This window comes from Mesoplodon mirus (genome assembly GCF_964341445.2).
Source record: "Mesoplodon mirus genome assembly, chromosome: 3".
NCBI classification, from domain to species: Eukaryota; Metazoa; Chordata; class Mammalia; order Artiodactyla; family Ziphiidae; genus Mesoplodon; species Mesoplodon mirus.
In genome coordinates, this window is record NC_138978.1 from 119,386,043 (window position 1) to 119,413,678 (window position 27,636).

Consider the following 27,636-nt stretch of genomic DNA (forward strand, 5'->3'; position numbering starts at 1 on the left):
CTTTGGTTTCTTTATTTTGGAGATAGGCGGGAGGGATCGGGAGGAGAGGGAAATGAGAGACAGAGGGACTGGGGTTCTGAAGCAGGGAAGCGGCTGCTTTGGGGGCAGAGGATTTCTGAGGTGGTCAGGAGGGCTGGGGGGCATGAGTATGCTGACAGACTGGGCCTCCCGTGGGTGCTGCTACCTGTGCCTCCTCTTCCAAAGCCCCTTTTCCTCATCCAGGTCACTAGCGAGGAGAGGAAGGGGGGTGGCCCAGTCACCAACATTCTGTTTTCACAGGTGCATTCCTGCCTCCCGTCTCTGCCCCATCTGTTCAGATTTGGCTCCTGTAATTTACCAGCCGCTGCTGCTCTCACAGGCCCCCCAAAGCAAACCAGCTCATGGCTGTAGATAGCTTCTGATTTTAGGCTGAGAGATGAGTGGGCAGCGATTTGCCCAAGGTCATGTGGGTAGTAAGGGCAGAACCAGCAGTGACCTTGGGAATAATAGCCGCTCAAGGCTCAAGCTATCCCCTCTGGCGACCCAGCTTTTAACTTCACTGAGCCCTCTGGAACCTCTAAAAATAAAACTTTGCTTCCCCTTCAACCCCTCAACTCATTACTACTTCCAGTGCCCCATTCGCCCTGGAATGTGACCACTGGAAAGTTTTCTTTGCAGTCCTCCCAAGTGGAGGTTGCTTGCCTTTCTCAAATTTGGCAGGCCTGGGGCGTATTGCAAAGTCCCTGGCTGCCATGGCAGCTACACCCCTGGGCTGTGGCCATCTCCCCAGGCCTCACAGACACCCTGCCATACCCATCCAGGGTGCTGGTACCAGACTCGGGCTGTTGGCGAGGCCCAGCCGCCTCCTCACTAGTGGGCGGACTTTTCCAACACTCTGGCCTTTCAGTCCTCAACCTCCTTGGCCATAATGACCTTCACCTCTGCTCCCACTCTGACCTCACCCTCAACCTTGGCCACTGTCTTCATTTATCCCCTAATTCTTCCCAGGCGTGGCCCATCCTCTGTGTCCCTCCTGGCCTCTGCTCTAACACCCCCGTCGAGACATAGACCTAGGACTGCTCCCTGGGGTCTCAGTGCCTTCTCTTCCCCAAAGTCAGTCATCTCAGACACTCTTGACTAAAGACACCCCAATTCTCTCCCCATCTTATCCTTCTGACCTGCCCAGAAAAAACCTTCAACCCTGGAATCCTGTTCATGGCTACCACATTTGCTCGAAAAAACCCGCATAACCAAGCATGCTGGAGTCAATCATTTACACGTTATTATGGTTTTCAACTTCATCGGAGCCTGTAATGCTACCTGGAAATCTCTTAACCTCCCCCGCTGGCTCCGTTGCACAGTCCCCAAGGCAGATATTTCAGCCTCCACCACCCACTCCTTGAAACTTTTATTCCACTCCCAGACCCCTTCTTTGCTGTCTTAGCAGGTGTGCTTGCCTCCTGCCCCCGGCCCCCACCCTCCCTGAGAAAAGCAAGGCCACCAGACTGGAGCAGGCTCGGCTCTGCTCAGAGGAACATACCCTCTCCCCTCCTGCCTCAGGCGAGCCCGCTCCTATTTGAGGCCACCCTGTTCACCTGGCCTTAGATCCCATCTCTCTGGCATCCCTCTCTCTTCAGCGCTCTCTTTTTCACCTCTGAAATGCTCAAATCCCCCTATACTTGGATAAAGAAAAATCCTTTAGGTTCCCTTCAAGCTACTCTGTGGCATGTGGGATCTTCCCAGACCAGGGCACGAACCTGTGCCCCCTGCATCGGCAGGCAGACTCTCAACCACTGCACCACCAGCGAAGCCCCAAGCTACCCTTTTGTTCTATGAAGCTAACTCCCTCCTCTTTACCATCAAGCTTCCTTTTTTTAACTACTGCAGTTATATTAAAAAGAAAAAGAATTCTCCAACTTCTTGCAACAGTGACACAGAGCCGCGTACCCCATTTCTGTTTCTGAGTCTTCTCTACCAGTCACCCCCCCTCAACCCATTAAGACTGGTGTTGGCCTTCCCCACACCATGAGAAATGTTCCCACAAGCCACTCCAAGGATCTCTCAACTGCCAAATTCAATGGCCAATCTTCAGGCTTCATCCCACTTGATCATCTCACAGCGTTTGATATGCTTGGCTCTCTGTTCCTAGCCTCTCCCCTCCTTGGCTTGTCATTGAGCCCCTCAGGGTTCTGTCCTTGTCCCCTCCTCTCCTGCCCTGCCCTCTGCCAGGGTGATCTAGCTCATCCTCTCTCTTCCAGTCTCTAAGTCAACATCCCCCCCAAAAGACACCTCTGGCCCAGAGCCCTGCCCTTTTCTAACTGTCCCCTGGGCATCTCCCGCTGGATTCCCTACAGATACCTCAAAGGTCTCGAACTGGGCCATTCCTCTTTCTGCAGAACCTGTTTCTCCTCTTGCCTTAACACCGCCCAGTCCCAAGCATAAACTCCCTGTCATTCTCAGCACCTCAATCCTGAGGCCATCACCAACTTTTCCTGAGATAAGACAGCCTTCTCTCTGGTCTCCCTGTTCCTGCCCAGACTCCATTCTGCCTCCTTAGCTTACTGTCCTAAAAGACAAATATGATTGTATCACTTTCTGACTGAGGATCTTCAGATGGCGAAGTGAGGCGCTCTCCCACCTCTCCCTGCCTCATCTCCCAGCATGCTCTGCGGTCTCCACCTGGCCACACATACACGTCTCCCTGAGCTCCGCCCACCCCGGAGCACCGTGCACCTCCTAAGTGTCTCGCGTTCTCCAAACTCACACACAAAAGCCTCCCCCTGGAATGCTCTCCTCCACTCCTCAGCCTAACAAACTGCCCCCAAACCCACCTCTTTTTTCACTTCTTCTATGAAGCCTTCATTGATATCCCCCCATCCCAAATTGGTTGTTCTGTCCTCTGTGCTGCCCAGAGCCTGCTTCACTCCTTGATCGGGGCGCTCTCCACATTTGTCACTGATCTATTTGATGTCACTCTCCCCCACCATTTGGTGGGCTCCTCCAGGGCAAGCCTCCCTTCCCTCCCCTCCCTTTATCTCCATCTCCAGCTCTAGCAGGGGACCAGGCACCCAAGAAGCCCTTGGTAAATGTGACAGAACATCTTAGGCCTCCCAGGCCCCAACTCCTTCAGCTTTCTGCTCACCTGAATTCAGAGCTGGAATCCGATAAGGGGGGCCTGCCCAGCGTTTCTTGGAGCCATTGCTGCAGTAACGCCTCCTGCTCAGGACCCTTTCTTCGAGCTGCCGCCAGCCATAGGCGGGGGCCATCCTCATCACTGGAGTCCCTGGAGAAGCCTCCCATCTCAGTAGCCCACAGAGGTCCTGGGGGAGGGGTGGCTGCTCCCACTGCCCCCACAGACTCCGGCCACCCCATGTCACTGGAGACTCACAGCTCCAGGTCCAGCTCCCCCTGATAGGAGAGGGGAGATGCACACACGGAGCAGGTGTTGTCCAGGAGGCGGAAGCAGGTGAGACAGAAGAGACCTGGAGGAGGCCGGGAGGAAAGGAGGTAAACTTGTACCCCCCCAACCACTGTGCTCCCCAGCTTTCAGCCCTTGCCTCCCCGACCCCACCCTTGGGAGGACCATCCTCATCAAGCGGTGCACACTAGGGAGTTGCTGCAACGCCACTTGCATATAAATTCTATTTGCACCGGAGGATTAAGGCTCACAGAGAAAATGAGCTACCTGAGGGTTCTGTGTAAATGAGGACATGCATAGTAATGAAGGGAGGGGTACAAAAGGTGAGGTACAGGAGAGGTCCATAAAAGAAGGACAACAGCTGATTGTCATATGCAAATGTGGTGAGTCCCAGAAGGGAGAGGCATACTCCCCAGGAGTCTCACCTCGGCAGCCTGGGGTACTGCAGGACACCGAATTCTCTGTGTCCCCCTCATCCTGGGGCTGCCCGCAGCCCAGGCAGTAGGTCTGGTGTTGCCTAGAGTGGCTGATAAACGGAGCCAGGCAGGAGCACCTGAGGAGAGGGGCCCCAGACACTAAGCAGGCCAGCCCAATATATCCAGACAAAAATGTAATTCAAAAAGATACATACACCCCTGGGACTTCCCTGGTGGCGCAGTGGTTAAGAATCTGCCTGCCAATGCAGGGGACACGGGTTCGAGCCCTGGTCTGGGAAGATCCCACATGCCATGGAGCAACTAAGCTGGTGTGTCACAACTACTGAGACTGTGCTCTAGAGCCTGCGAGCCACAACTACTGAGCCTGCGAGCCACAACTGCTGAAGTCTGTGCGCCTAGAGCCCCTGCTCCACAACAAGAGAAGCCACTGCAATGGGAAGCTCGCACACTGCAGCAAAGAGTAGCCCCCACTCACCGCAACTAGAGAAAGCCCGTGTGCAGCAATGAAGACCCAACGTAGCCAAAAATTAATTAATTAATTAAAAAGACACATACACCTCTATGTTCATAGCAGCACTATTCACAATAGCCAAGACATGGAAACAACCTAAATTTCCAAGGACAGATGAATGGATAAAGAAGATGTGGTACATATATACAATGGACTACTACTCAGCCATAAAAAAGAATGAAATAATGCCATTTGCAGCAACATGGATGGACCTGGATATTATCATACTAAGTGAAGTCAGCCAGCAAGAGAAATACTATGTGATATGGCTTATACATGATATCTAAAATATGACACAAATGAACTTTTATGAAACAGAAACAGACTCACAGACATGTGGTTGCCAAAGGGGAGGGGGGTGAGAGAGGGATGAAGTGGGAGTTTGGGGTTAGCAGATGCAAACTATTATATATAGAATGGATAAACAACAAGGTCCTACTGTATAGCACAGGGAACTATATTCAATATCCTGTGATAAACCATAAAGGAAAAGAATATATATTAAAAAAGAGTTTATGTGTGTGTGTGGCTGAATCACTTTGCTATACAGCAGAAATTAACACAACACTGTAAATCAACTATATTTCAATTTTTAAATTAATTAATTTTTTAGAAAAAGGAGGCCAGCCCAGCCAGCGTAACTAACCCTTATCTTCTCTAGCACCACCCTCCAAACCAAGGGTAGCGCTTCCTGAAGGCAAACCTCCATCCCTCTGACTATAGCAACAACATCTCTGCTTCCTGTCCTCCTCCTCCTTTCACTCCCCACCCCTAAGAATTCTCATCCCCAATCCATTCATGCATGAATGCCATGGAATGAGCACCCTCTTCAAACAAACCTCTGGACACCTAGGAAGGACAGTGATCCATTCTGACCTCTGGCTCTTTTTCTACCCCCTCTCACCCCACTTCATATAAGGAAGGACAGTGGGCTCACCGCCTGGCCAGCACCTGGAGGACACTCATGTGGCCCTGGTCAGCTGCCCGTCTTCTCACTGATCGGTGCAGGGCGGCCAAAAGCTTGGTTCGGCGGCTCAGAAGTACATTGTAGAGGTAGGAGATCCTCTCCTGCTGGAGGGGAGGTCAAGGATGGGGTCCCCTTGATCCTGTTTCTTCTACCTGGAATGCCCTCTACTCCCACCTCACTCCCTACCTTTGCCTTCTGTCCAGCTCCTATGAATCCCTCTAGGCTTAGCTCAATGCCCCTTCCTGGGGGAAGACTTTGGGACTTCCCTAGGTGGATTCACCCATTCCCTCCTCTGGGTTTCCATAGCACTTTATTCATTCCTTAATAAAAACACTTTTTTCATTGTAACATGTGGTTAAAAGCCTGTCCAGCCTGCCTCAAGACTGTGTCTGGTTCACCTTGGCATCCTTGAGGCCAGCACGGTAACTGGCATATGGTAGATGCTCAGTGAGTGAGTCATAAATGAGTAAACAAATGGTGAGTTTCCATTCACACCTCAACATGTTAACATGGCTCCTGTCCCCCCAGGGTTTTAACAAAACTTTGGAGGCAAGCTTTGTCTCAGAAAGCCCTGCCCCAAGAGGCACCATCTCTGCCATCTGCAGTCCAGATCATTTGCTTTGGGGTTCAACCAGAGGAGAGAGAGCTGGGCTGCTGAAGGCCTCTTAACTCCCCCAAACCAAGACAGACAGCCATGAGCTTAGCAGCCTGGGGAGGGGGGCAGGAACTGGCCACGGACCCCTCACCTGCTCCCGGGATGGGTAGTAGGAGGCACAGATGACCCGCCGCAGGCGACTGACATAGCTGCCGAACAAAGTGACGAAGAAGCACAGGCCATACATGACACCTGGGGGCACAGCAGACACAGTAAGCCACTGCCGGAGGACACGAGGTGCCAGCCACGCTCACCCTCAGCAGTCTGCGCCTCCTTCCCTGAATGGCGTCTATTCCCCCAGTGCCCTCAGGGGTGTGGATACCGATGAGTATGTAACCAGTGGTGTTGGGCTCCAAGGGACGCAGGAGGCAGCGCTGGGACAAGATGCTGATGTTGCCTTGCTGTAGGACATCAAATGCCGACACCAGGTCGCGGTAAATCTTCCCAGTAGAGCCAGTGCCTTCCACAGTTATGGATAGTAGCACAGGGCCTGGCACCAAGACACTGTGTGAGGGATGCTCTTGGCAGCTGCCCACTCCCCCATGCCGGAAAGGCCATACTTTCTGGAGGGTGGAGAGTGGACAGTGCAGGGCATAGAGATGGCCCCCAGGCCCTCAGCCAGGGGTCCTGGATGCCCTAGGCACCCTCATGGTGCCCTGGGGCCCAACATCAGCCCTTGGCACCTGGGACTGGCTCCACGGTCCAGAGCTGGCTGGCACTGGTGCCTGGTCTGCCTTCCCAGGCTACCAGATTTGAAATGACCTTAATGGTCAGTGAGTCCATCCCCTGACTCCGTGGACACCCAGAAGCATTTATTTTAAAGCATTTGCCTGGGGGAGGAAAGGATTGGGAGTTTGGGATTAGCAGATGCAAACTATTATATATAGAATGGATAAACAAGGTCCTACTGTATAGCACTGGGAACTATATTCAATATCCTGGGATAAACTATAATGGAAAAGAATAGGAAAAATAATATATATATTATGTATAACTGAATCACTTTTCTGTACAGCAGAAATTAACACAACATTGTAAGTCAACTATACTTCAATAAAATTTAAAATTAAAAAGAAATGAAGCATTTGCTCAGCATTGACTGTGTAGCGGGTACTGAACTAAGTGTTCTATGGATTGTTTGGGGGTTTTTGTTTGTTTGTTTGTTTGTTTTTTGGCTGCATTGGATCTTCGTTGCTGCATGCGGGCTTTCTCTAGTTGCAGCGAGCGGGGGCTACTCTTCGTTGCGGTGCACGGGCTTCTCATTGCGGTGGCTTCTCTTTGTTGTGGAGCATGGGCTCTAGGCGCGCGGGCTTCAGCAGTTGTGGCACACGGGCTCAGTAGTTGTGGCTCGTGGGCTCTAGAGCGCAGCCTCAGTAGTTGTGGCGCACAGGCTTAGTTGCTTTGCGGCATATGGATCTTCCCGGACCAGGGCTCGAACTCATGTCCCCTGCATTGGCAGGCGGACTCTCAACCGCTGTGCCACCAGGGAAATCCCATGTTCTGGGTTTTTTTTTTTTTTTTTACTTTTTCTGTTGGGCCTCTGGTATACAGGATTAGATTAATTCTATTCTGTGGTTTGTGGCACACACTCAGTCAAAGGTCCACCAGCCACTTAGCACATGTGGTCCATTTACTCCTTAGAGCCACCCAGAGAGGTTGCTACCATGATTGTGCCATGGTTCAGATAAGGAAAATGAAGGTCTGGGAGGTTCAGCAAGGTTGCTCGAGGTCACCATCTGGTAAAGGACGCTACTGAGATTTGAACCCAGGCCAGTCTGACTTTAGAGCTTGTGTTTTTAGCTATTCTGTTATGGCATAATCTTGAACTGGGCACAGGGGTTACCAGGCAGAGGATAGAGCTGGAGGAGTGGCAATGTCAGGGGCTGGTAAGTATGAGTGACATGGGGACATTCAGGCAATCCCCCAGGACTGAGGGAGCTAAGGAGGTTCGGGCACTCACTGCGGGCCACGATCTCCCCCTGCAGCTGGTACCGGGCCAGGTCCAGGACCCAGAAGATGGCATAGTCCAAGAAGACCAGGAGGAAAACGAGGAGGAGGTGCCGGAGAAGGTGGAAGGTTGCCAGGATGTAGAAAATCTGCTCCCGCTGGGACAAGAAGATGGAGCCTGGGTAGAGGAGAGCTGGTCAGGAGGACGTTCCCCAATTTTCCCACCCACCAGAACCCAGCTCCTACAGAGATCTCTCTCCCGGAGGCAGCTCCTGCCCCTGATCAAGCTGGAGCCTGTCTGCTCATCTGGAAGATGCGGGAGCTGTGAGGACCCTTGGGCAAAGGTGGGAAGCACTCTTTGTGGGCAGGGGCTCCGTGGCTAGAGGTGCAGGCCTAGCATCTCCACCTGGGCCTGGTGGCCTATTTCCAGTCTCTAGGAATCCTCCCTCCTGAGGCATCCTTGATACGCTTACCTCCACTTCACAGACAGCACTGCCCACCCCTGCCCAGCTGCATCACCTCCATATCAGCACAGGCACACTTCCTGCTCGCCACCCTGCCCCCCACCAAAAGCCTCCCCAACTTCACTTCCCTTGCTCCATACCCACTCCCTACCCATCCTTCCCTCCGTCCTGACATCCAGGGTGCTCCCAGAAGCATCATCTTCCCCTTCTCTCTCTGTCTGCGTGCTCTGAGGGACCCTACTTTCCCCTTTCAGACTGAGGGCTCCCCAAAGACAGGGTTGTGTCTCCCCCCAGACGGAAATTTCCTTCAGCTCTGGCCTGTCTCCCCTACCTCTTGTCCTGCCCTGAGCCCGGCCTGTGCACGGCACTTCTGGGCAGGGCAGTAGGGTTGGGGGAATCCCTGGCCTCCCTTAAGGGTCCCTGTCTCCGGGTCCTCAGGGCCCTCACCCGGCTTGATGTAGTGTCTGGCCTCACGGGCACTGAGTGGCAGCACCGTGGGCAATCCCGCCACGGAGCGGACAGCATCCATGCGCAGGAATCGGCTGGTGATGTAGAAGTTGTCGAAATTGTCCCAGTTCAGGTAGCGGTACCGGTAACACACGGCTCTGGCGTGGCACACGTGAGGCCCCTCAGCACCCCCCTACCAGACCCCCCAAGGCAGGGCACCCTCCCCAGCCCCCAACCCTGCCCCCAAACGCCAACCTCCCAGGATGCCATGGGCATGGGCTGGCCCCCCAGCAGCCCTAGCTCTCCACCCTCACACCCGTCCTCCATCCCCTCACTGGAGGTAGAGAAGCATGAGCAGCAGAGGTGTGGTGTAGCCCATCAGAGCCAAGGCCTCTCGGACGCGGTACAGCTTCATGCTGACAGCTTCGTGGAGGTCCAGAGCTACCTGGGACAGGCTCCGAGAGGCATTGAGATCCACAGAGAAGTGGTGGGTGGCTGTCATGTTGAACTCAAACTCCTGACGCACCTGGTTAATCAAACTCCTCACGGCTGAGGTCCGCGGGTCCAGGGGAGAGGCAAGCAAGGAGAGTTAGGACGGGGTGGGGCTGCACTCGGGAGGGGCCTGGTCAGCCCAGGAGTCCCATGGCTCACAGGCCGGCCAGGAACCCCCAGTGTTGGGACCTACAGTGGACTGAGGAGGGGACAAAGTCTCCACAGCCTATGCCACTGCCGCTGCGTGCTTAGCACCAGCCTTACGTCTCCACAACGAACATCTCAATGACCTGCTGCGGGGACAGGGGACCTTGCTTCTCTCCCCAGCTCCTGCTCTCAAGTCAGGCTTTGAGGAAGCACCTCCTCTTCTCTGGGCCCCAATTTCCTAATCTGTACAGCATGGACACTGGCCTGGGTAACCTCTTGAGGTCATTCATTCATGGTCTGGGAGCACTCCTGGGCTGGCACATCCTGGGAGGAGGGAGGGAGGCCTCTCAGGAGCACCGCATGCAGCAGGGCCACGAGGGGATCACTCACGGGTGACGATGCTCTCGCGCAGGAAGGTTTGGATGTACCGGGGGATGATGCAGAAAACCTGGACCACTGAAAGCCGACACTGAGTGTCAGCAGGGGCAGAGAGACACAGCCTGCCTCTCCCACCTCCAGGGATCTTGCTCTCACAGGGCCCCCTGACTTTTCATTTTTCCTACTAGCCTCCACACTGGCTCAAAACATTTTGGTTGGGCTTCCCTGGTGGCGCAGTGGTTGAGAGTCCGCCTGCCGATGCAGGGGATGCGGGCTCGTGCCCCGGTCTGGGAAGATCCCACATGCCCCGGAGCGGCTGGGCCCGTGAGCCATGGCCACTGAGCCTGTGCGTCCAGAGCCTGTGCTCCGCAATGGGAGAGGCCACAACAGTGAGAGGCCCGCGTACCGCAAAAAAACAAAAACAAAAACAAAAAACCATTTTGGCTTCTCCTTATTGCCCAACCCTCCACATTGGTTCCTCCCTATCTGCCCCCCCAGTCCCACAAAGGGTGCATCATCCTTATTGGTCCCATATTTATTGCCCCCCATTGGGCCCCTGGGCCCACCCTCCCACCTGACCCCTACATTTGCCGGGCCCCCAATCCTGCCGGCGAGCCCCTGGCTCTCTCACCACTGGCAAGTCCACACAGCATCAGCTTGAAGGGCATGAGCACATAACACAGGTGGTAGGCGTGTGGTATGACCTGCATGCAGCTGTCCTTGGCGTCGTCGAAGACCCGAGCACACTTCAAGTAAGGGTTGCCCAGCTCCGAGTTGCACACGTCGCCGATGTGCAGGAGCCAGTACCACACGTTCCGCAGGGCCCTGGCTGGGGATGGCTGCGGGGCTGGTACCCAGGAGTCCTGCAGCATCTTCTCGGGGGGTGGGTGGGGAACACCAGGACAGCACCCAGAGCTGGAGAGGCTCATGGTCAGGGCCCTGGCTGTGCTATATCCAGTGGGAACTAGTCAACACCCAGGCGGGGCCCAAAAAGTCCTGGACGGGGTGTGAGGGTGAAGAGACTGGGTGAATTTTGACCCCCGCCCCAAACAAACATGTTAATGTACTGACCTATGTGCTTCACGCCATCCATGATTGACCGGAAGAACTTTCGGACCCGGTCAGCCACCTCCTTGGCCTTCTGGGCAATGGCTTTAATCTTGTTCAGGGCACCTGAGAGGCAGGGGCAGGGGTACTGTGGGATCTCCTCCTCCGGGGGAGGAGGTTCTCACCATTGCCCTGGAGTAGGGAGTGGAGGGGGCCTGCCACTCGGGAAATGGGCAGCCCAGATGCTTGGGTCTGGGAAATAGTTCATCTGGCGGTGGAGCAGGCCTGAGAGCGAGGGTCAGGGGGTCTAACAGGGTGCTTTGAGGTTAGGGCCCAGGACCAACGGAGAGGAACGAAGCCAGAGGATGGTAGAATGCGCCGGACGAGGGGGAACTTGGGGGTCCGTGGAGATGGGCGGCCTTACTGACGAGGGGCTGCCTGGCCCTCTCCAGCACTTCGGCGGTCTGGTTCAGGGCCAGTTCTGCCCCACAGGCCACAGCCTCGCTGGCCCGGGTGAAGTTGCGCAGGGTGTTGGCACAAGGCCCTTGCAGTACCAAGCCAAAGGCAGCCACCAATAGCAGTGTCCGGCCCTGCTCTGGGGAGAGAGCTCCCTCAGAACCAGGCCCCCAGCCTGGCACATGGCGGCATATATCGTACAAGTGCCTTATAGAAGCCTTGAGAGTATTTCCCTCAACCGCCCTCTCCCTCAAGATCCCTCCTGCCCCAGCCCCTGCCCCAGGGCCCACCCCTTCCACTGGGTGCCAAGCTCACTGGAGAAGGCCTGGGGCAGCAACAGGAGGACGGTGACTCGGACCTGGCGGGAGAATCCCATGCCCAGACTGAGGAAGGCGGCCAAAGTGAGGGTGCCCACCAGGCAGCCCCAGGGGCTGTGCCCTTCCACCAGCAGCTCCAGGAGCCCATAGGCTGTGGCCAAGGACAAGCCCAGGATAAAGCCCCCCGCGCTGCGGCCCACGGCCCACGCCATGCTCGTCTCCTCTGCCCCAACGGGGTGCCCAGCATCCTTCATGACTCTGGGCACGGCTGCGGAGACTAAATGTTTCCCTGTCTCCAAGAGATGCCCACCAGGTTTTGTGGCTCTTAAAGGCCCTAGAATTTCTCACTGAATTCTAAGGTTCCGGAGGGCTTTTGTTGTATCTTGGAATTCTTTATCCAGTTGCAGAGGGATAGGTAGATCTCTAATCTCCACATTTCACAGCAGAGGGATTCAAAGACACAGACCCCAGACAGGCTGTGGGTGAGGCGGTGGAGACAGAAGCAGAACCTCTTGTCCAGGGATATCTCCGAGGAGACTTCTGGGATGACAGAGGGTTAATCCAGAGCACACTTATGGCCGTCAGACCTCATCAGAATGGAGCAAAAGGGCAAAAAAGGAAACTACCCCACACCAGTGAGTCAGTCACCAGAGACCCCGACCCTTCCCAGTGACTCCCAGCGACTCCCAGCCCCCATTCCTCTCACCCAATCTCTCCTCCAGGACCCCAGCCCCTTCCCCCACTTTGGGGTCCCCCAGCCTCCACCCCCTCATCCAGTGCCCTCCTCCGGCCTAGCCCTTTCTTCTTCTCTCGCTCATGTCTGCCCCACTTCCCCAGGGTCCCTCATCCTCCTTCAGGATCCCCCAAGTTCCTGCCACCCTCATCCAGATTCCCCGAGCCTCTACCCTGCCGCAAGCCCCTAATCCTAATGAATCACACCCCAGCCAGAAGAGTAGTATGTTGGCCTTGCTGGGCTAAACTCTTCGACCCTTCAGCGGTGCAGAGGTTCCTGAGCTGGGGGCTGCCCGTCTCCTGTAGCCGATTCCTGTGGCGCCAGCGGGGCGAGTTTCCGGTCAGTGCTTTCCTGCTGGGGGCAGGCACCGGGGGGCTCCTGGCCATAGGTGAGTACAGAGCAGACGTAAGGGGTGGGACCCTTTTTTTTTTTTTTTTTGCGGTACGCGGGCCTCTCACTGCTGTGGCCTCTCCCTTTGCGGAGCACAGGCTCCGGACGCACAGGCTCAGCGGCCATGGCTCACGGGCCCAGCAGCTCCGCGACATGTGGGACCTTCCCGGATCGGGGCACGAACCCGCGTCCCCTGCATCGGCAGGCGGACTCTCAGCCACTGCGCCACCAGGGAAGCCCTAGGGGGCCCATCTTTTGACCTTTGGCTTTTGACCCTGTATCCTTAGGTCTCTTTCAGCTCCTGGTGAACCCTATGAACATCTATGAAGATCAGAAGATGGTGACGTTGTACAGCTTGGTGGGTTAGTGCCGGGCTAAGGACAGGGACACAGCCCAGCCCTGGGTGCCCAGGAAGGAGTCTCCACTTGTTTCTTCTGTTCCCAAGTGTCCCTTGTAGCCTCAGCTTTGTCTTGGCCTTTGAGAGGAGGGAAGAGGCCCCTACAGTCTACAGAAGAAGACACAGTCCTTGCCCACTAGAGTCTCCCCAATCTGAGGGACTCCCTATTACCCCCATGCTATGGTCCAAACCCCATGACCATTCATAATCCGCATCTCTCCTGACCTCTCTGGTCTTGTTTCCTGCTGCTCCTGATAAATTCAGTTCATTCACTCATTCATTCATTTGGCACTAACTGAGCACTTGCCAAGGATTCAGCAGTGGACAAGGTTGGCAAACACCCAGCACTTTTTAAAAAAAGTTTTACACTCCTAGAGCTTATAATGTATATAACACATCTTACATACACATACATACATTGTCATATATAGTGCATACTTGTATATATACATGTGCAGTGACAGCTACAATATAAATCTAATGATTTCTTTTTTTTATAATGATTTCTTTTTTTTCTAATTGACATATAGTTGATGTACAATATTATGTTAGTTTCAGGTGTACTACACAGTGATTTGACATTTTCAGACATTATGAAATGATCACCACGATAAGTCTAGGAACCATCTGTCCTTGTACAAAGTTTCTACAATATTATTGGCCATGTTCTTTTTTTAATTGAAGTACAGTTAATTTACAATGTTATATTAGTTTCAGGTGTACAGCATATTGATTCAATATCTTTATAGGTTATACTCCATTTAAAGTTATTATAAAATATTGGCCATATTTTGGCCAATAAGGATATTGACCAAATTCTTTATGCTATATATTATACCCCTGTGACTTATTTATTACATAGCTGGAACTTTGTACCTCTTAATTCCCTTCAACTACTTCCCCGCTCCCCAACCCCACACCCGCACACCCAGCTCTTTCACAGTTTACGTTCTCTTTCAAGTTTACATTCTAGTGGAGAGAGTTAGACAACACATGAACAAGAAATAAACAAGAGCATTTCTGATGGTGACAAGTGGTATGAAAAAAAGTAAACCGGGGGATGTGATAGAAAGGGATTGGGAGCTAGCTTGAGTAGTCAGGGAAGGCTTCTCAGAGGAGGTGACATTTGAATGGAGACCTCGTATCAGGAGGTGTTGGGCCGCAAGAACAGAATACCCACCTAAAAGTGGTTTAACCATAGAGGGAGTTTATCATCTCATATAACAAGTTTCAAGGTAGAGTGGTTTGGGAGTTTGGATAATTCAGCAGCTCAGTAAACCCACCAAGACCCAGCTTCCTTTTGACTTCTTTCTCTGCTGTCTTTGGTCTGTAGATCATTCCTCTTCGGGTCATGAAATGGCTGCGGCAAATCCAGGCATCACATCCTCATACAGGAGTGTCAAAAGAGCAGAACATTCCTTCCTCATGTCTCTTATAAGAACAAAGAAAACTTCCCGTAACCCCCCAGCCAACTTCCCCCACACCTCTTTGGTCAGAGCGACGGCACATGTCCCTTCCTAACACTGTCCCAGGCAAGGGGCTCGGACATGGCATCATCCCGGGTTCACTGAATGATCTACCTCTATGGGATACCAACAGGAAACTACTTTTTCCCTGACCACTGTATTTCAACCTTTCTCCCACTGATGACCTCTCACACAGACCCTTAGCTTTCTGGTGATTTTAATCTAGAAGCCCTAGTCCTGCTTCAGTAATTATGACTGTTTTTAGGGTTTAAGAGGTCCAATCCAGTCTACGTCAAGATTTCAATCTCACGTCCATTCTCAAACATCTTCCCTCCTTACCGCCCCCTTGCCCCGCAGCTCAGGCCTGATCCCTGGCTTGAGGTCCCGCGGTGGAGAAGGGGGCACGGCCTGCTCACTCACTGTTTTTCTCCACTTCCTTCCCCTTCTGGTTCTTCTGATGTCAGAAAGGGGATTAGAAGAATTAGAGGAAAAGGGACAAAAGTCTGAAGTCATTGATACTGTTTGAATTCCACCGCCTCTGTGTGGCGAGTGCTCACATCCTGGCTGTCTCAGGGGGCCCGTTCATGGTCCCGCTGGAGGCTCTGTGTGGACCGCACAGTGCCCAGTTTCCTGCTCAGGGCAGTTCTCTTTGACTGACTTCGAATGAAGCTCACTGTAGCTCCTACAGGCCACCTGCAGCCTCTTACCTTTGGATGCCTCCATCCAAGCAGGCAGAGGGTCCCCATCCCAGAGTGGTGGCTTGAGGCCTGCTGCCCTCCACACGTCTGCTTGTCCCAGAGGAAATGCACACATCCTTGCCCTGCCAAACTGGGAAAGCAGGGCCCCTTGCAGCTGCCCTCTCCCCTGTCATGATGAGAAGCGAGTACCACTCTCCATGTTCATGTTTCCCTGACACTCCCAGGAGACCCTGCTGAGCACGTCCGTGAACTCTCCTCCCTCTCTGTGCTCCGGTGACAGCCCTGGGGTGGCCCTGCCAGGCTCTGCAGCTCAGCAGGCGTCCAGCTGGGAGGGATGAGCCGGGTTCCCCTTCTTGCAGCACCAGCTTCAGAAGGGTTCTCTTGGAGTCTGTCAGTGGGCATGAGGAAGTGAACACCCATCCTCTCCTCAGGCTCTCCACCCATGTCTGCCTACTCTAACCACTTCTCTCTACGTCCAGAAAACTCAGATTTCTGGTTTTGTCTTTGTACAGACTGGTTGGGGTAGAGGGGTGAAAAACCAGTTTTGCTCTTTTGGTAAAGCCCAGACTGGGATCAGCAAGCTCCATGGGGCTCTCTTTAGAATGTAGAGCAACGCTTGGTCAACAATCATCCTCAGAATGTAGGACAACTATTTGTCCACTATCATCCTCAGCTTGAGTCTTGGCCAAAAGGCCAAAAGGCTGGTGGAGCCGGCCAGGTGAAGACTAGGAGGACGAGTGCTCCTGGCAGGGGGAACAGCGAGGGCAAAGACCTGAGAGGAGGAATGAGCTTGGCAAGTTCTAGGAACAGCAGTAGGCCAGCATGGGCGGACATGGTGGGCCAAGGGCTGAGTAGCATGAGATCACTTCAGAAGGTAGGCAGGGGCCAGATCACGAGAGTCGGTAGACCGTGTTAGGAGAGTCTGGATTTGTTCCCAAGTGAGATGGAAAGTCATTGCATGGTTTCAAGCAGAAAAGGCACATGATCGGATTTACATTTTTACAAGATCCCTCTGGCTGCCTTGTGAAAATTGAAGTTTAGGTTAGCAAGAGAGGAACTGGGGGACTAGTTAGTCCCAGTGAGAGACGCTGGGGACTCTACGAGGGCAGTGCAGATGGAGGGAAGAGTCAGGACTTGGGATTTGCTTTGGCGATTCTTGGGAGAACACTCTATCCACGCAGGAATCTTCTAGGTTCCCTGACCAGTTTATGCTGTTCCTTTGGCCTGGAATGCTTAACAACACTTACTCATCTTCCAGGCCCAGTTGACACATCACCTCCTTTGTCCAGCCTTCCCAGCCCCACCCGCCCCCGCAGAAACACCCGCTCCCTCCTTGGCTCCCACAGCTCTTTATAAGCACCTCCCTGTGCATTTAGCACTTGGTGTTGCGGTCATTTGTTTACCCGTCTGTCTCTCTCCCTGGATTATGAGCTTCAAGGAGCTCACTGTCTCCCTGCAGAGACCACAGGGAGACACATGTGAAACTGCTAAAACATACCAGGAGTTACACGATTAAGGGCTAAAATTAGGGACCGAGATGGTGAGCGCTGTAGGTGTCAGAGCACGGGGAATACTGAGGTGGCTGTGACCTCTCTTCTGACTGCTCTGAGGACTAGTGCCTGTTTCCAGAATTTTTCTCTTGCTCTCTCTGTTCCCTCAGTACCTAGGGTTAGTGTGAATCCAGCCCGGAAAAGGGAAGTGTTGGCCCCCTTCCCTAACACAAACCCACACACTCATACACACACCAAGTCAATCACCAGCCATGGCTTTTCAATCTCTAGCCATCTCTCCAAGCCCTTCCACAGGCTGCCACACAGTCAAACTCTGTAAATGGCTCTTCAATAAATGAATGCATGAGTGGCCTAGAAGGCCTATCAGAGTGAGTGTAAATGGGACAAGGGCAGTACGGTGATGGTTCTAGAAGGGAGTTGTGTGTGTGTGTGGGGGGTGCATGCTCTGCTAAACCTGGTGGTTTAGCGTCCTGACTCTGCCTCGCCACCTCCTGGGCTCTCCTGACAGGCTTTGGAGCCATAGGCTGGGGGACCTCCCCTCACATCCGCTGCGCCAGCCTCCTGCTAGTACCCAAGATGCTGGGCAAGGAGGGCCGACTCTTTGTTCTGGGATACGCCTTAGCCGCCATCTATGAGGGTGAGTGTGTGCCCCTGGGTACCAGGGCACTGAAGCAGTGACCCTGGGTGGGCCATCCATTGAGAGCCAGGCCTGGTGAAGGAGAAAGAGTGGGGGTGTAATCCCAGCTGTTCCAACTTGCTGTGTGTCCCTGAGAGAGTGCCTCCACATCTCTGGGCCACCTTAGTTTACCCAGAGAAAAAAATCAGGGGTTGAATGAGATGACCTCTCACCAGCTTCTGAGCCCCATCAGTGTACAGTTCTAGAAGGTGGTCACTGCCCGCAGAGTAGGAGCTAGGGATGGGCTGAAGAAAGTTAATCAGCTCTAGAGGGAGCTAATCTACCAGGGCATCTTCCCCCAGGACCAGTGGCCAACCTGCGGCGCAACGTCAATGAGGTGATAGCATCGTTGGGCTGCACTGTGGAGCTGCAGGTCAACAACACCCGCTCGGCCTGGCGTGTCTCCACAGCCCCCCTGCGGGCAGTGTTCAAGGACCTGCTGGTCAGCACCCTACACGGGCAGGGCCTAGGGGTCCCTCTCCCCGCAGGGCCTAGATGACCTGAGCTGGGACCCTGGACTTACAGTTTCCCAATGCGGGGAGCGGTACTGGCATTTTGGGCAGAACTGTTCCCAAACATTGCAGGATGTGCCCTGGTCCCTGGACACTCAGTGCCAGGAGAGCCCCCGCCCCCAGCCACTGGGACACACCACACACACACTTCCAAACGCCTGAGTAGGTGGTAGTCTGCTCAGATGAGCTAGAATGTCAGGAAACTGGGGGCCCTGGCCTTGAGGAGTTTGGAAACTTTGAGGATCAGGGGATGAGGGAATTGGGTACTGGAATTGGGTACCAGAGATTAGAAGAATTGGAAAGTTGAGGAGTTGGGGAGAGAAGGGCTGAGGGGCTTGGGAGTCGGAGACATTGAGCTGGCACAGTGGCCTGAGAGGTTAGTGATGAGGGGTGAAGTCCAAGGACCTGGGGAGCCCTTCCTTGACTAACCAGGACCTGGGATGGGAAGCCTGGGACGTAAGCGGAGCAGAGGCACCTGGGGAGGAGAGAGGGCTCCCAAGCTCTACGAACAGTGGACTGTTTGAGGCGAGAGTCCATCTCTGGGCCTAGGCTCCAGGTTAGAGCCCAAAGTTTGGCTAACAGGGGAAGAACAGGCTGTCTGGCAGCAGAAGCTCTAAGCTCACATGCCTGACCCCTTTCCTCCCTCCGACCCCAGAGCAGCAAAGAGTCATTGAAAGCCAAGACTCAGAACATCACCAACTCCTTTGAGGAACTGGATGCCCAGGTGAACAGTGAGAGTGGATACGTGCCCGAGGATGCCGAGGGCTCGGAGGAGACAGCCCCAGGCAGAGAGACCCTCCGCGCCTCAGCCTTCAGACACCGCCTCTCTACACAGAAGATGTATGAGCTGAAGACCAAGCTGCGTTGCTCCCGTGAGGGGGATCCCTGGGCAGGGTAGGGCGGGGAGGGCTGCCGGGCCAGGGCTCCAGGTCAGGGTGTGGGGACCTCAGACCCCCATTGTCCCTTCCCGCAGATGTGGTAAACAAGGCCATGACAAACTGCCGCCGCTGGTTTGACCAAAAGCACAGAGAGTGCATTCAACGCATCTGGGTCCCACTGCTCAACCACCTGCTCTGCCTGCCCATGAAGTTCAAGTTCTTCTGTGGCATTGCCAAGGGTCAGCATAGTGGCAGGAGGGTGGGGAGCACCAGGGCTAGGGATCTGAGTCCTTGGGGACCACTGGGTAGGTGTAGGGCAGGAAGGCATTCAGGAGGGGAGGCTTTCGGCTCTGAGGACACAGCATCCTCAGGGTCCAGCCCTTCCAACTGACCAGCTTTGTGACTCAGGTGAGTTTACAGCAAGGCTCTCAGCTTCATCTCTTCACCTGAAAGATGGGCATAATGATAGTACTCATGCCATTAGGGGTTTTTGAGGATTTAAGGGGATAATACATGTAAAGCAGGTAACAGAGCTGGCCCACAGAGGAATCGCTCTATTAAGTATTGGCTATCATAATTAGTTAGTGTTTGATATGGTTATAGACAGGTGAAAAAAATGGGGGAAAGGATTCAAGGAGAGTGAAGAGGAGAAAGACTCAGGGTGGTAGAAAGTCATGGGCAGGGACTTTCAGTGGTTAGGACTCCACACTCCCACTGCCAAGGACCCAGGTCCAATCCCTGGTCGGAGAACTAAGATTCCACAAGCCACATAGCGCAGAAAAAAAAAAGAAAGAAAGAAAGTCATGGGCAGAGAGACAAAAAAGCAGCATGAAGAGGGTCACGGGAAGGGAGGACTGGAGGCCGGGCCCAAGGAGGCCCCTAACCTGGCCCCCCTGTCCACCAGTGACGGAAGTTTGGTGCCGTAGTCGCATCCCAGTGGAAGGCAACTTTGGGCAGACCTATGACTCCCTCAACCAGTCTATTCGCAGCCTGGAGGGGGAATTTTCAGCCACTATTAACCTCAAGGTAGGAGAGGGGCAGTGTGAGGGTGGGGGGAGATAGAGAGTGGGAGGAGGGCACAGGGAACAGGGCATGAGGAAGAAGAGCAAGGGAGCGAGCACAGGAGGGAGGTGGCTGGCTGTGAGGGAGGGAGAAGAGATGAGGAGTGGTGCTGCGATTGGGTGACAGGAGGGGGAGGGTGCCGAGCCTGCGGCACTCTGGATGGGTGGTCGGCCAGGTGTGAGGAGGTGTCAGCTCATACAGGTGCAAGACTGTGTCAAGGAGGGCAGTGAACAGAAGGCAGCGGCAACTCCTAAAGGTCCTGGGAAGAGCCAGGGACAGGAGTGGGGCATCAGGGGAGAGAAGCCACAGAGAGGCTAGGAGGCTGGGTCTGGGCCTCTGAGTGGGCACCCGGGCTGTCCACCAGGAAGAGAAGCGGCCTGGGGTGCTGGGCCTCAACACGAGCTGGGAACACGTGAGCACCGAGGTGCGGGACTACGTGAGACGCCAGGAGGCCCAGCTCGAGTGGGTCCTGGGGCTGCTGCACGTGCTGCTCTCCTGCAGCTTCCTGCTCGTCCTCCACGCGTGAGTCCTGAACCTCCACCCAGATGCCCCTTCCTCCGCTCTGGATTGGAGCCCTGCCCTGAGGGAGGCCCTAAGAACAGAGTTACAGGGCCCTCCTCCGACTCTGAATGTGAATGTTCTTGTGCCTTTAACTTTGCCTTTTTATAAAGCTGGGGTCGCTGTTTACCCAAAGGTAAAGGAAGTGTGGACATTTTGTCAGAAGAAACGTTACCCATGTTCCCACTACCTTAAAAGGGCGACCGTCTTCATTTATCTACCTCCTTCCGGCCTTTATCCCAACGCTGACTTTTTTTTTTTTCCACTTTTAGCTTTGACTTTTGATTTTTTTTCTTGCCCTTCATATTCCCCTTGGCTCTGACTTTGTGCCATTTTTATCGTCCAACTCTGCTTTCATTTTCTTCCGCCTGCTGCGTTGGCTGCTACTTTCCCTCCATTTGGACCAAAGTCCTCAACCCCACCCAGCCTGGCGTCCAGCTGGGCTGCCCTGAGCCTCACTCGGCTTCCCTGCTGACCTCTGGACCCTCTATTTCCTGTCTCCACCCCCAAATGCCTGAGATGGGCAGGGGCTGGGCAAGGGCGGCCACAGGGGCGCCTGCTCTGTCTGCCCCTGTTTGTGGAGCTTAGAGTGACTGCAGGTGAGTGGTTATGTGTGTGCCCAGGGCCCTGTGGGAGGACAAAGATCAATGAGCCATATTCCTGCCTTCAAGAAGCTCAGGGTCTAGGGGAGGCAAGCGAGGCATCCACAAAACAGAGATGGTTCAAGGGCTGTACTATGGACTGGCTCTCGGGACTGGTATGGGAGCTGAGGAGGGGCCCCTGCAAGGGCCATAACTGGGCTTCAAAAGGCTGCAGATGGGGAGCTACGGTCAAGAAGAGGAAAGGTGTTCTCTTGGGCCAGGAATCTGGCATTTGTGGGATGTGGAAGGCAGAGGCTGGGGTTGAGGACTGGGCTGAAGTGGGCATGGCCAGAACAGTCTGGAAATCCCTGCAGGAGGGCCCTGAACTGCCCCCCAGTTGCAAGGTTTCAGGGTGGACTGGAACAGCCTGGAGGCAGGGAAGCCAAGGTGGGTCAGAGATTAGGGAGCCTGAGTGGAGTGGGGCGTGGCAGGAAGTTGGCCTGAGATGGAGGGAGGTAGGGGGAAGGTGCAGCAGGTCTCAGAGCCAGCCTGGGGAGGGAAGGAAGGAGGCACAGAGTCAAAAGCCACTTCCAGGTTTTCAACCTGGGTGAGGTCACTAACTGAAGGGGCTGAGCTGGCTGAGGGGCGGAGACCAGACTCAGGAGGCCCAGGCCCAACAGTGCTAGGTCTCTCCACAAGGGGGCGCCCACAGTCTTTCTTTGCATTTATAGTTACTTCTAAGGGCAAAGATGTGGATTTTTACAGGGTCCCAAAACTAACAGCGCTGGAACTTATGTTTCACAGTTTACAGAGCTTATTTAATGTACTTATACAGTTTTAAACACATTTCCAACAATTAACATTTTTTCCTCAGGAAATTGAGTCATTATGTGGGACTTTGGGAGATACACAGAGGAGAGTTACATTTGCGCGGGCACACACACGCACACACGGAAAACATCGCCGTATGCAAGGGTGTGTCAGAGGAGAAGGGAAATGATGCTTGAGACGAGTTTTGCTTGAAGTGACCTCCGGGAGATGTTTTGAGGGCTCGGCCAAGAGGCAGGGACTTGAGAGGTGAACGTGGCAGTCAGTGGACCAGGTGATTTCTGCAACCTCCAGGGGTTTCCTTGTCTCCGTGCCTTTGCTCCTGCTGTTTCTTCTGCTTGATATTCATCCTGAAAGTTCCATGCCTGGGAAACCTTCCCCTACCTCTCAGGCACACGTATGCACTTACACGACGCTCCCTCCCCTCCTCACCTCTGTTATGTCTCATCAGTGTGTATGTGCATGTCTTTCGCTGGACCGTGGACTGCTGGAGGGCAGGGCAGAGCCTTCTTCTAGGACGCAGATGGTGCTCAGTGCATGCTGGGTGGCCAGGTGACTGTGCGTCAGGGAAGCTCATGGTTGGGGGTGGCTGAACCTGGAGGCGATGGAGACACCCTCGTCCACAGGTGCTTCTCCTATATGGACAGCTATAACGGGGACATCCGCTTCGACAACATCTACATCAGCACCTACTTCTGTCAGATAGATGAACGCAGGAAGAAGATGGTGAGTGGGCGCAGCCCTGTCCAAGGGTGCCCTGCTCTGCGCCCTGTGTGGCTTCACGCTCCAGGAGGGCAGAGGGGAAAGAGAGCGGGCGCTCAGTGCTCTCACCGTGTGGACGTTTTTCCCAGGGCAAGCAGACTGTGCTGCCACTCCGCAGCGCTGAGAAGAAGACCGTCATCTTCCCCTGGGACCCCACTATCCAGGCCTCAGAAATGAGAAATGTGGTGAGGATGGCACGGAGGGCAGGCCCCTGGATCCTACTAGAGGCGGGGATCTGCGCGGGGGGGGGGGGGGGGGGGCAAAGGCATCAGAGGGGACTCCATGCCAGGGCCTAAGGCGCTGCCCAGCTCTGCCCCTCCTGCCCCCTGGGCAGGTGAGGGAGCTCATGGAGACACTGCCTCTGCTGCTGCTGCTGCTACTGATGTGTGGCCTGGACTGGGCTCTCTACTCCGTCTTCGACACCATCCGCCACCACTCCTTCGTGCAGTACTCCTTCCGAAGTGAGCCCAGTCCCCACTCCAGGCTCCAGGCCCAAGAGAAACTCCCCTGGAGAACTCCCACCCTTGTGCAGCCACCCCTCCCCAATTCTTCCAATTTCGTCGCCTCCTCCTGCATCTCGGCCCCTCCCTGTCCTCCTTAGGGTCAAATATCAGCCCTGCAACCTGACAGCTATCACTGGGGGCCTCTGTTTCCACCCCTCTTTATATCTACCAAAAGGAGGGATTAGTACTCAGCGAAGGGATGGAAAGCCCCGTGCAGTTGAGAAGTATTTGTATGCCTTGACCTCTCCCCTACATCCAGTCCCCAACCTGCCCCATCCCCTTAACTCCAACTCTTTCCTGACTCCCCTCCACACACACACCACGTCCCCTGTCCTGGCTTCAGGCAGTCATAAACTGGAGGTGAAAGTCGGGGGAGACTCCATGCTTGCCCGGCTTCTTCGGAATACCATCGGGGCCCTGAACACCTCCTCAGAGATGGTGGTGGAATCCAACAACATGCGTGAGTGATGCTGAAGGTTTGGATCAGAGGAACTGAGGGCTGGGAAGGCCAGGGTCTTTCCAAGACAAAGAGTTGGGGGACTGGGCCTTGGCTGTGGCAAGATGGGGGTCAGCGTGCTTGCATTGGAGAAATTAAACTAGGGAACATCAGGTCAGGCTTGAAGAGTTGGAGGATGACAGACTTGGGTCAGAGGAGTCTGAGGGCTGGGGCTTTGGGGCCAGATGGTCCCAGCCCTCTGGAGCAGTGCTGTTCAACAGAACTTTCTGCTGTGATGGAAAATTTCTACATCTGTGCCAAGTTGAGCAAAGAGCTTCATGGGCCTAGTGGCTATAGTACCGACGACACAGCTCTGCAGGGTGAGGGGCAGGCAGGAGGAGAACAGGGTAATCAGAGATTTAACCCACACCCCACTGGCATGGGGAATCCAACCCAGAGCCGCGGCCGGTCCTGGCCAAACCCCTGACAGGCCTGCCTCCTCTGCCAGCCTGCCTGCCCCAGCCCGTGCCCCTGAGTACCAGGGCCTATTTGAGGGCCGCACTACCAAGCAGTCTGCTAGTGTGTCTCTGCCTGCTCCAAGCTTTCGGCTACCGGCTCCGGAGGGTCATCGTAGCCTTCTACTTCCCCAAGGTGCGCCTCGCCCCGCCCTCTCCACCCCTGCATGCACAAACACACCAGCCTGAGCCCAGTTCCCCACAAGCCCCATCTTTGGGGAATGTCTTCCTCCTCTGTACTGTCTCCCTGGCCCCAGCGTGAGAAGAAGCGGATCCTTTTCCTCTACAACGAGCTCCTGAGGAAGAGAGCAGCCTTCACCCAGCTGAGGAGGGCCACCATCGTGAGGCGGGCGCGACAGCAGAGGGCTCCTGTAAGTCCAGGCCTGTGCCCCTGGCTGGGTCTGGGGGGAGGGGCGTCTCCCCTCAGTCCACCCAGCCCCCACCAAGGCCCCAGGCCTACTGATGCTCCGTGAGTTCTGATGGGATGCATGCCAAGGGCCCTGGTCATCCAGCTCCTGGAAGTCAAGGCTGTGTCCATCTCTGTGCCCCAGGATTCAGCACAGCCTGGGATCCTAAGTGGACCATTGGGAAGCAGGCAGAAAAGGGGAATCAGATTTGATACCGTCAGGTCAAAGGAGAGCAAGAGGGGTTCGTCAGAATCAAGCGACCCAAGGCAAAGCCACAGGTTCTTCTGAGAGGGCTTCAGACCAGAACCTCAGTGCAGTTCCATCAGTGGGTGGGGTGGGAGATTGGTGGATGAGGGGAAGCAGGTGGGCTGGGGATCAGGGAGGCTTCATGAAGGGGCATGCAGTGTACAGAAAGAGCACACCATTGGAAGAACCAGGCTCCAGTCCACACTCCCTCATTAAGCTGTGTGACCTTGGCCATGGTCTTCACTGGACCTCAGATTTTCCTCTGAAGAATGGGGAGTTTGGACAGATCTGTAAGGCCTGCTCACTAGAGATCAGTAATAGAGTGGTGGTCAGGTGTGGGGCTCTGGTGCCAGAGAGCCTGTGCTTGAATCTTGGCTCCTCCCCTTATTACTATGACAATTGTGTGATCTTGAACACACTTAAATGCTGAGCCTTGGTTTTTCCCTTCTGTAAAATGGAGTTAACTACTCCATCTAGTTGTAGTAAGGATTAAATGAGTTTCACTGTCACGGTGCAGGCACATAGCAAGTTCTGTACATGTGTTAGTTGTCACTGTGTGATCCTAGGCAAGTGGTCACCTCTCCAAGCATCAGTTTTCTTGCCTGAAAAAGAGATGATAACAACAATATCTGCCTTACATGGTTATTGTTTGAATTGAGTTAATTTACTTACAGTTTCTTGGTACAGTGCCCAATACTATTTAAAAAGCAAGTGTCGGGCTTCCCTGGTGGCGCAGTGGTTGAGAGTCTGCCTGCCGATGCAGAGGACACAGGTTCGTGCCCCGGTCCGGGAAGATCCCACATGCCGCGGAGTGGCTGGGCCCGTGAGCCATGGCCACTGAGCCTGCGCATCCGGAGCCTGTGCTCCGCAACGGGAGAGGCCACAGCAGTGAGAGGCCCGCGTACCGCGCAAAAAAAAAAAAAAAAAAAAAACAAACAAACTAAAAAGCAAGTGTCAGTCACTCTTATTTAATCAGTCCTAACAAAGCTCATAAAAGTGAGAGACTGTGTTTGCTTAACTTTTTCCTCCAGTGCCTAGATCCCCCAACTCCCATGACACACAGTAGGGGCTGAATGAATGTCTGATGAAAAAATGAACATACTACAGGAGGAGGTGAGCTCCATGTCCTTCTATTCCACCATCTTGATCCAGCCTCCTAAGAAACTCACTGAAAATGAACATACTATGGTTCCATGACCAGATCATGGAGTTAACTGGATTTTGATGGGTAGATGGAAATGTGAAGGGCATTCATTCCAAGCTAAGGGAACAGAATGTGCAAAGACTCAGAGTCCAAAGGGAATGCCAAGTGCCAGAGCTAGTCTAAGGAGAAACTGGCACAGAAGATGCAAAGTTCAGGGAAGGGTAAGTTGGAGCAGTGGCTAGAAAGAGACCAGACTGTGGAAGGCTCAGAAGGCCAAGCCCAGGAGTTCTGCCTTTGTTTGGCAGGCAGTGGAGCCCCTGGAGTTTCTTTCTTTCTTTTTTTTAAATTATTTATTTATTTATTTGGCTGTGCCGGGTCTTAATTGAGGCACACAGGATCTTCGTTGCAGCATGCGGGATCTTTAGTTGCAGCATGTGGGATATAATTCCCTGACCAGGGGTTGAACCTGGGCCCCCTGCGTTGGGAGCACGGAGTCTTACCCACTGGACCACCAGGAAAGTCCCAACCCCTGGAGTTCCTTTTTTTTTTTTTTTTTTTTAATATTTACTTATTTATTTGGCTGCACCGGGTCTTAGTTGTGGCACGCGGAATCTCCATTGCTGCCTGCGGGATTTTCTTTGCGGCACGCGGACTCTTTTAGTTGCGGCACGCAGGCTCTTAGTTGTGGCATGTGGGATCTAGTTCCCTGACCAGAGATCAAACCTGGGCCCCCTGCGTCAGAAGTGTGGAGTCTTAACCACTGGACCACCAGGGAAGTCCCCCCTGGAGTTTCTTGAGCAAAGAGCATCCGGTAAGGTGGCCTGAGAATTCCTGGCAATTGTGCGGAGAGAGGGTGGGAGAGGGAGGGAACATAATGAGCCAGGCTTGTGATTTGGAATCAGGGTACCTGCGTCCAGGCAGGTTTGATTGTTCAGTCTGTGCCTTTGGGAAAGTCACTTAACATTTATGAGATTCATCTTTCTCATCTGTAAAGTGTGTGTGTGGGGGACACAATAGTGATAGTCTCATCTGCCCTACTCACTTCTCAGCCCCACAGTGAGAATCAAATAAGGCGATTTATGGTAACGTGATGATGGTAGTTGCTCTTACTGGCTGGGAGAGAATCGAGGCTTCATCCTCCCACTCTCCATCACGGAGTGAGGGAGGCTCTCTAGGACCCACTTGCATAGCACCCTCGCCCTCCAGGGGTCTTCTTTGCCCAATCTAGCTTCCTCCAACATGTGGGCATAGTCAGGCCTTGAGACTTCAGACAAGAATCGCTAACGGGCTCTAAACCCCCCTTGCCTCCCAACAGCGCCGCCACCTGGAGGACATCCTGCACCGCCGCTGCCTGCCCCTCTTGCGCCCCTGGCTGCGCAGGCGATGCGTGGTGTGCCAGGCACCCGAGACGCCCGAGTCCTACGTGTGCCCTACGCCGGATTGCGAGGCGGTGTACTGCCGGTCGTGCTGGAACGACATGCGGCAGCGGTGCCCGGTCTGCACACCCCGCGAGGAGCTCTCCTCCTCCGCCTACAGCGACAGCAACGACGATGCTACCTACGCGGAGTGAAGGGGCGTCCTGCTGGCTCTCCCACCCGCTCCTTCCTGTTTAATAAAATGCTTTGTACACGCCTGCTGCCCGCGCTTCGCAGGGGTCCGGTACGGGAGGGT

The 27,636-nt window shown here is 54.3% G+C and overlaps 2 protein-coding genes across 2 annotated transcripts; one reads left to right on the top strand and one right to left on the bottom strand.

The window, feature by feature from the left end:
- Positions 1–70: 70 nt before the first annotated feature.
- On the bottom strand, positions 71–11,874 carry DCST2 (DC-STAMP domain containing 2; the record flags this gene model as incomplete). The annotated part of the gene is made up of 15 exons (XM_082613189.1): positions 71–226; positions 3,122–3,262; positions 3,368–3,461; positions 3,823–3,950; positions 5,283–5,413; positions 6,059–6,159; positions 6,290–6,457; positions 7,928–8,092; positions 8,826–8,983; positions 9,161–9,374; positions 9,855–9,920; positions 10,474–10,667; positions 10,910–11,015; positions 11,314–11,484; positions 11,661–11,874. 15 exons carry the CDS (start codon positions 11,872–11,874, stop codon positions 181–183), a joined length of 2,097 nt encoding a protein of 698 aa, XP_082469315.1. The 3' UTR covers positions 71–180.
- DCST1 (DC-STAMP domain containing 1) lies at positions 10,632–27,535 on the top strand (the record flags this gene model as incomplete). Its single annotated transcript, XM_082613188.1, is given in 23 exon segments — positions 10,632–10,718; positions 10,720–10,749; positions 10,751–10,801; positions 10,803–10,843; positions 10,845–10,849; positions 12,106–12,161; positions 12,163–12,219; positions 12,222–12,297; positions 12,658–12,783; positions 13,073–13,147; positions 17,366–17,494; positions 17,836–17,975; positions 18,701–18,917; positions 19,019–19,162; positions 19,828–19,949; positions 20,350–20,507; positions 22,579–22,678; positions 22,804–22,899; positions 23,049–23,175; positions 23,561–23,677; positions 24,162–24,304; positions 24,426–24,539; positions 27,281–27,535. Coding segments are annotated over 23 exon segments (2,466 nt in total).
- Between the last annotated feature and the right edge of the window lie 101 nt (positions 27,536–27,636).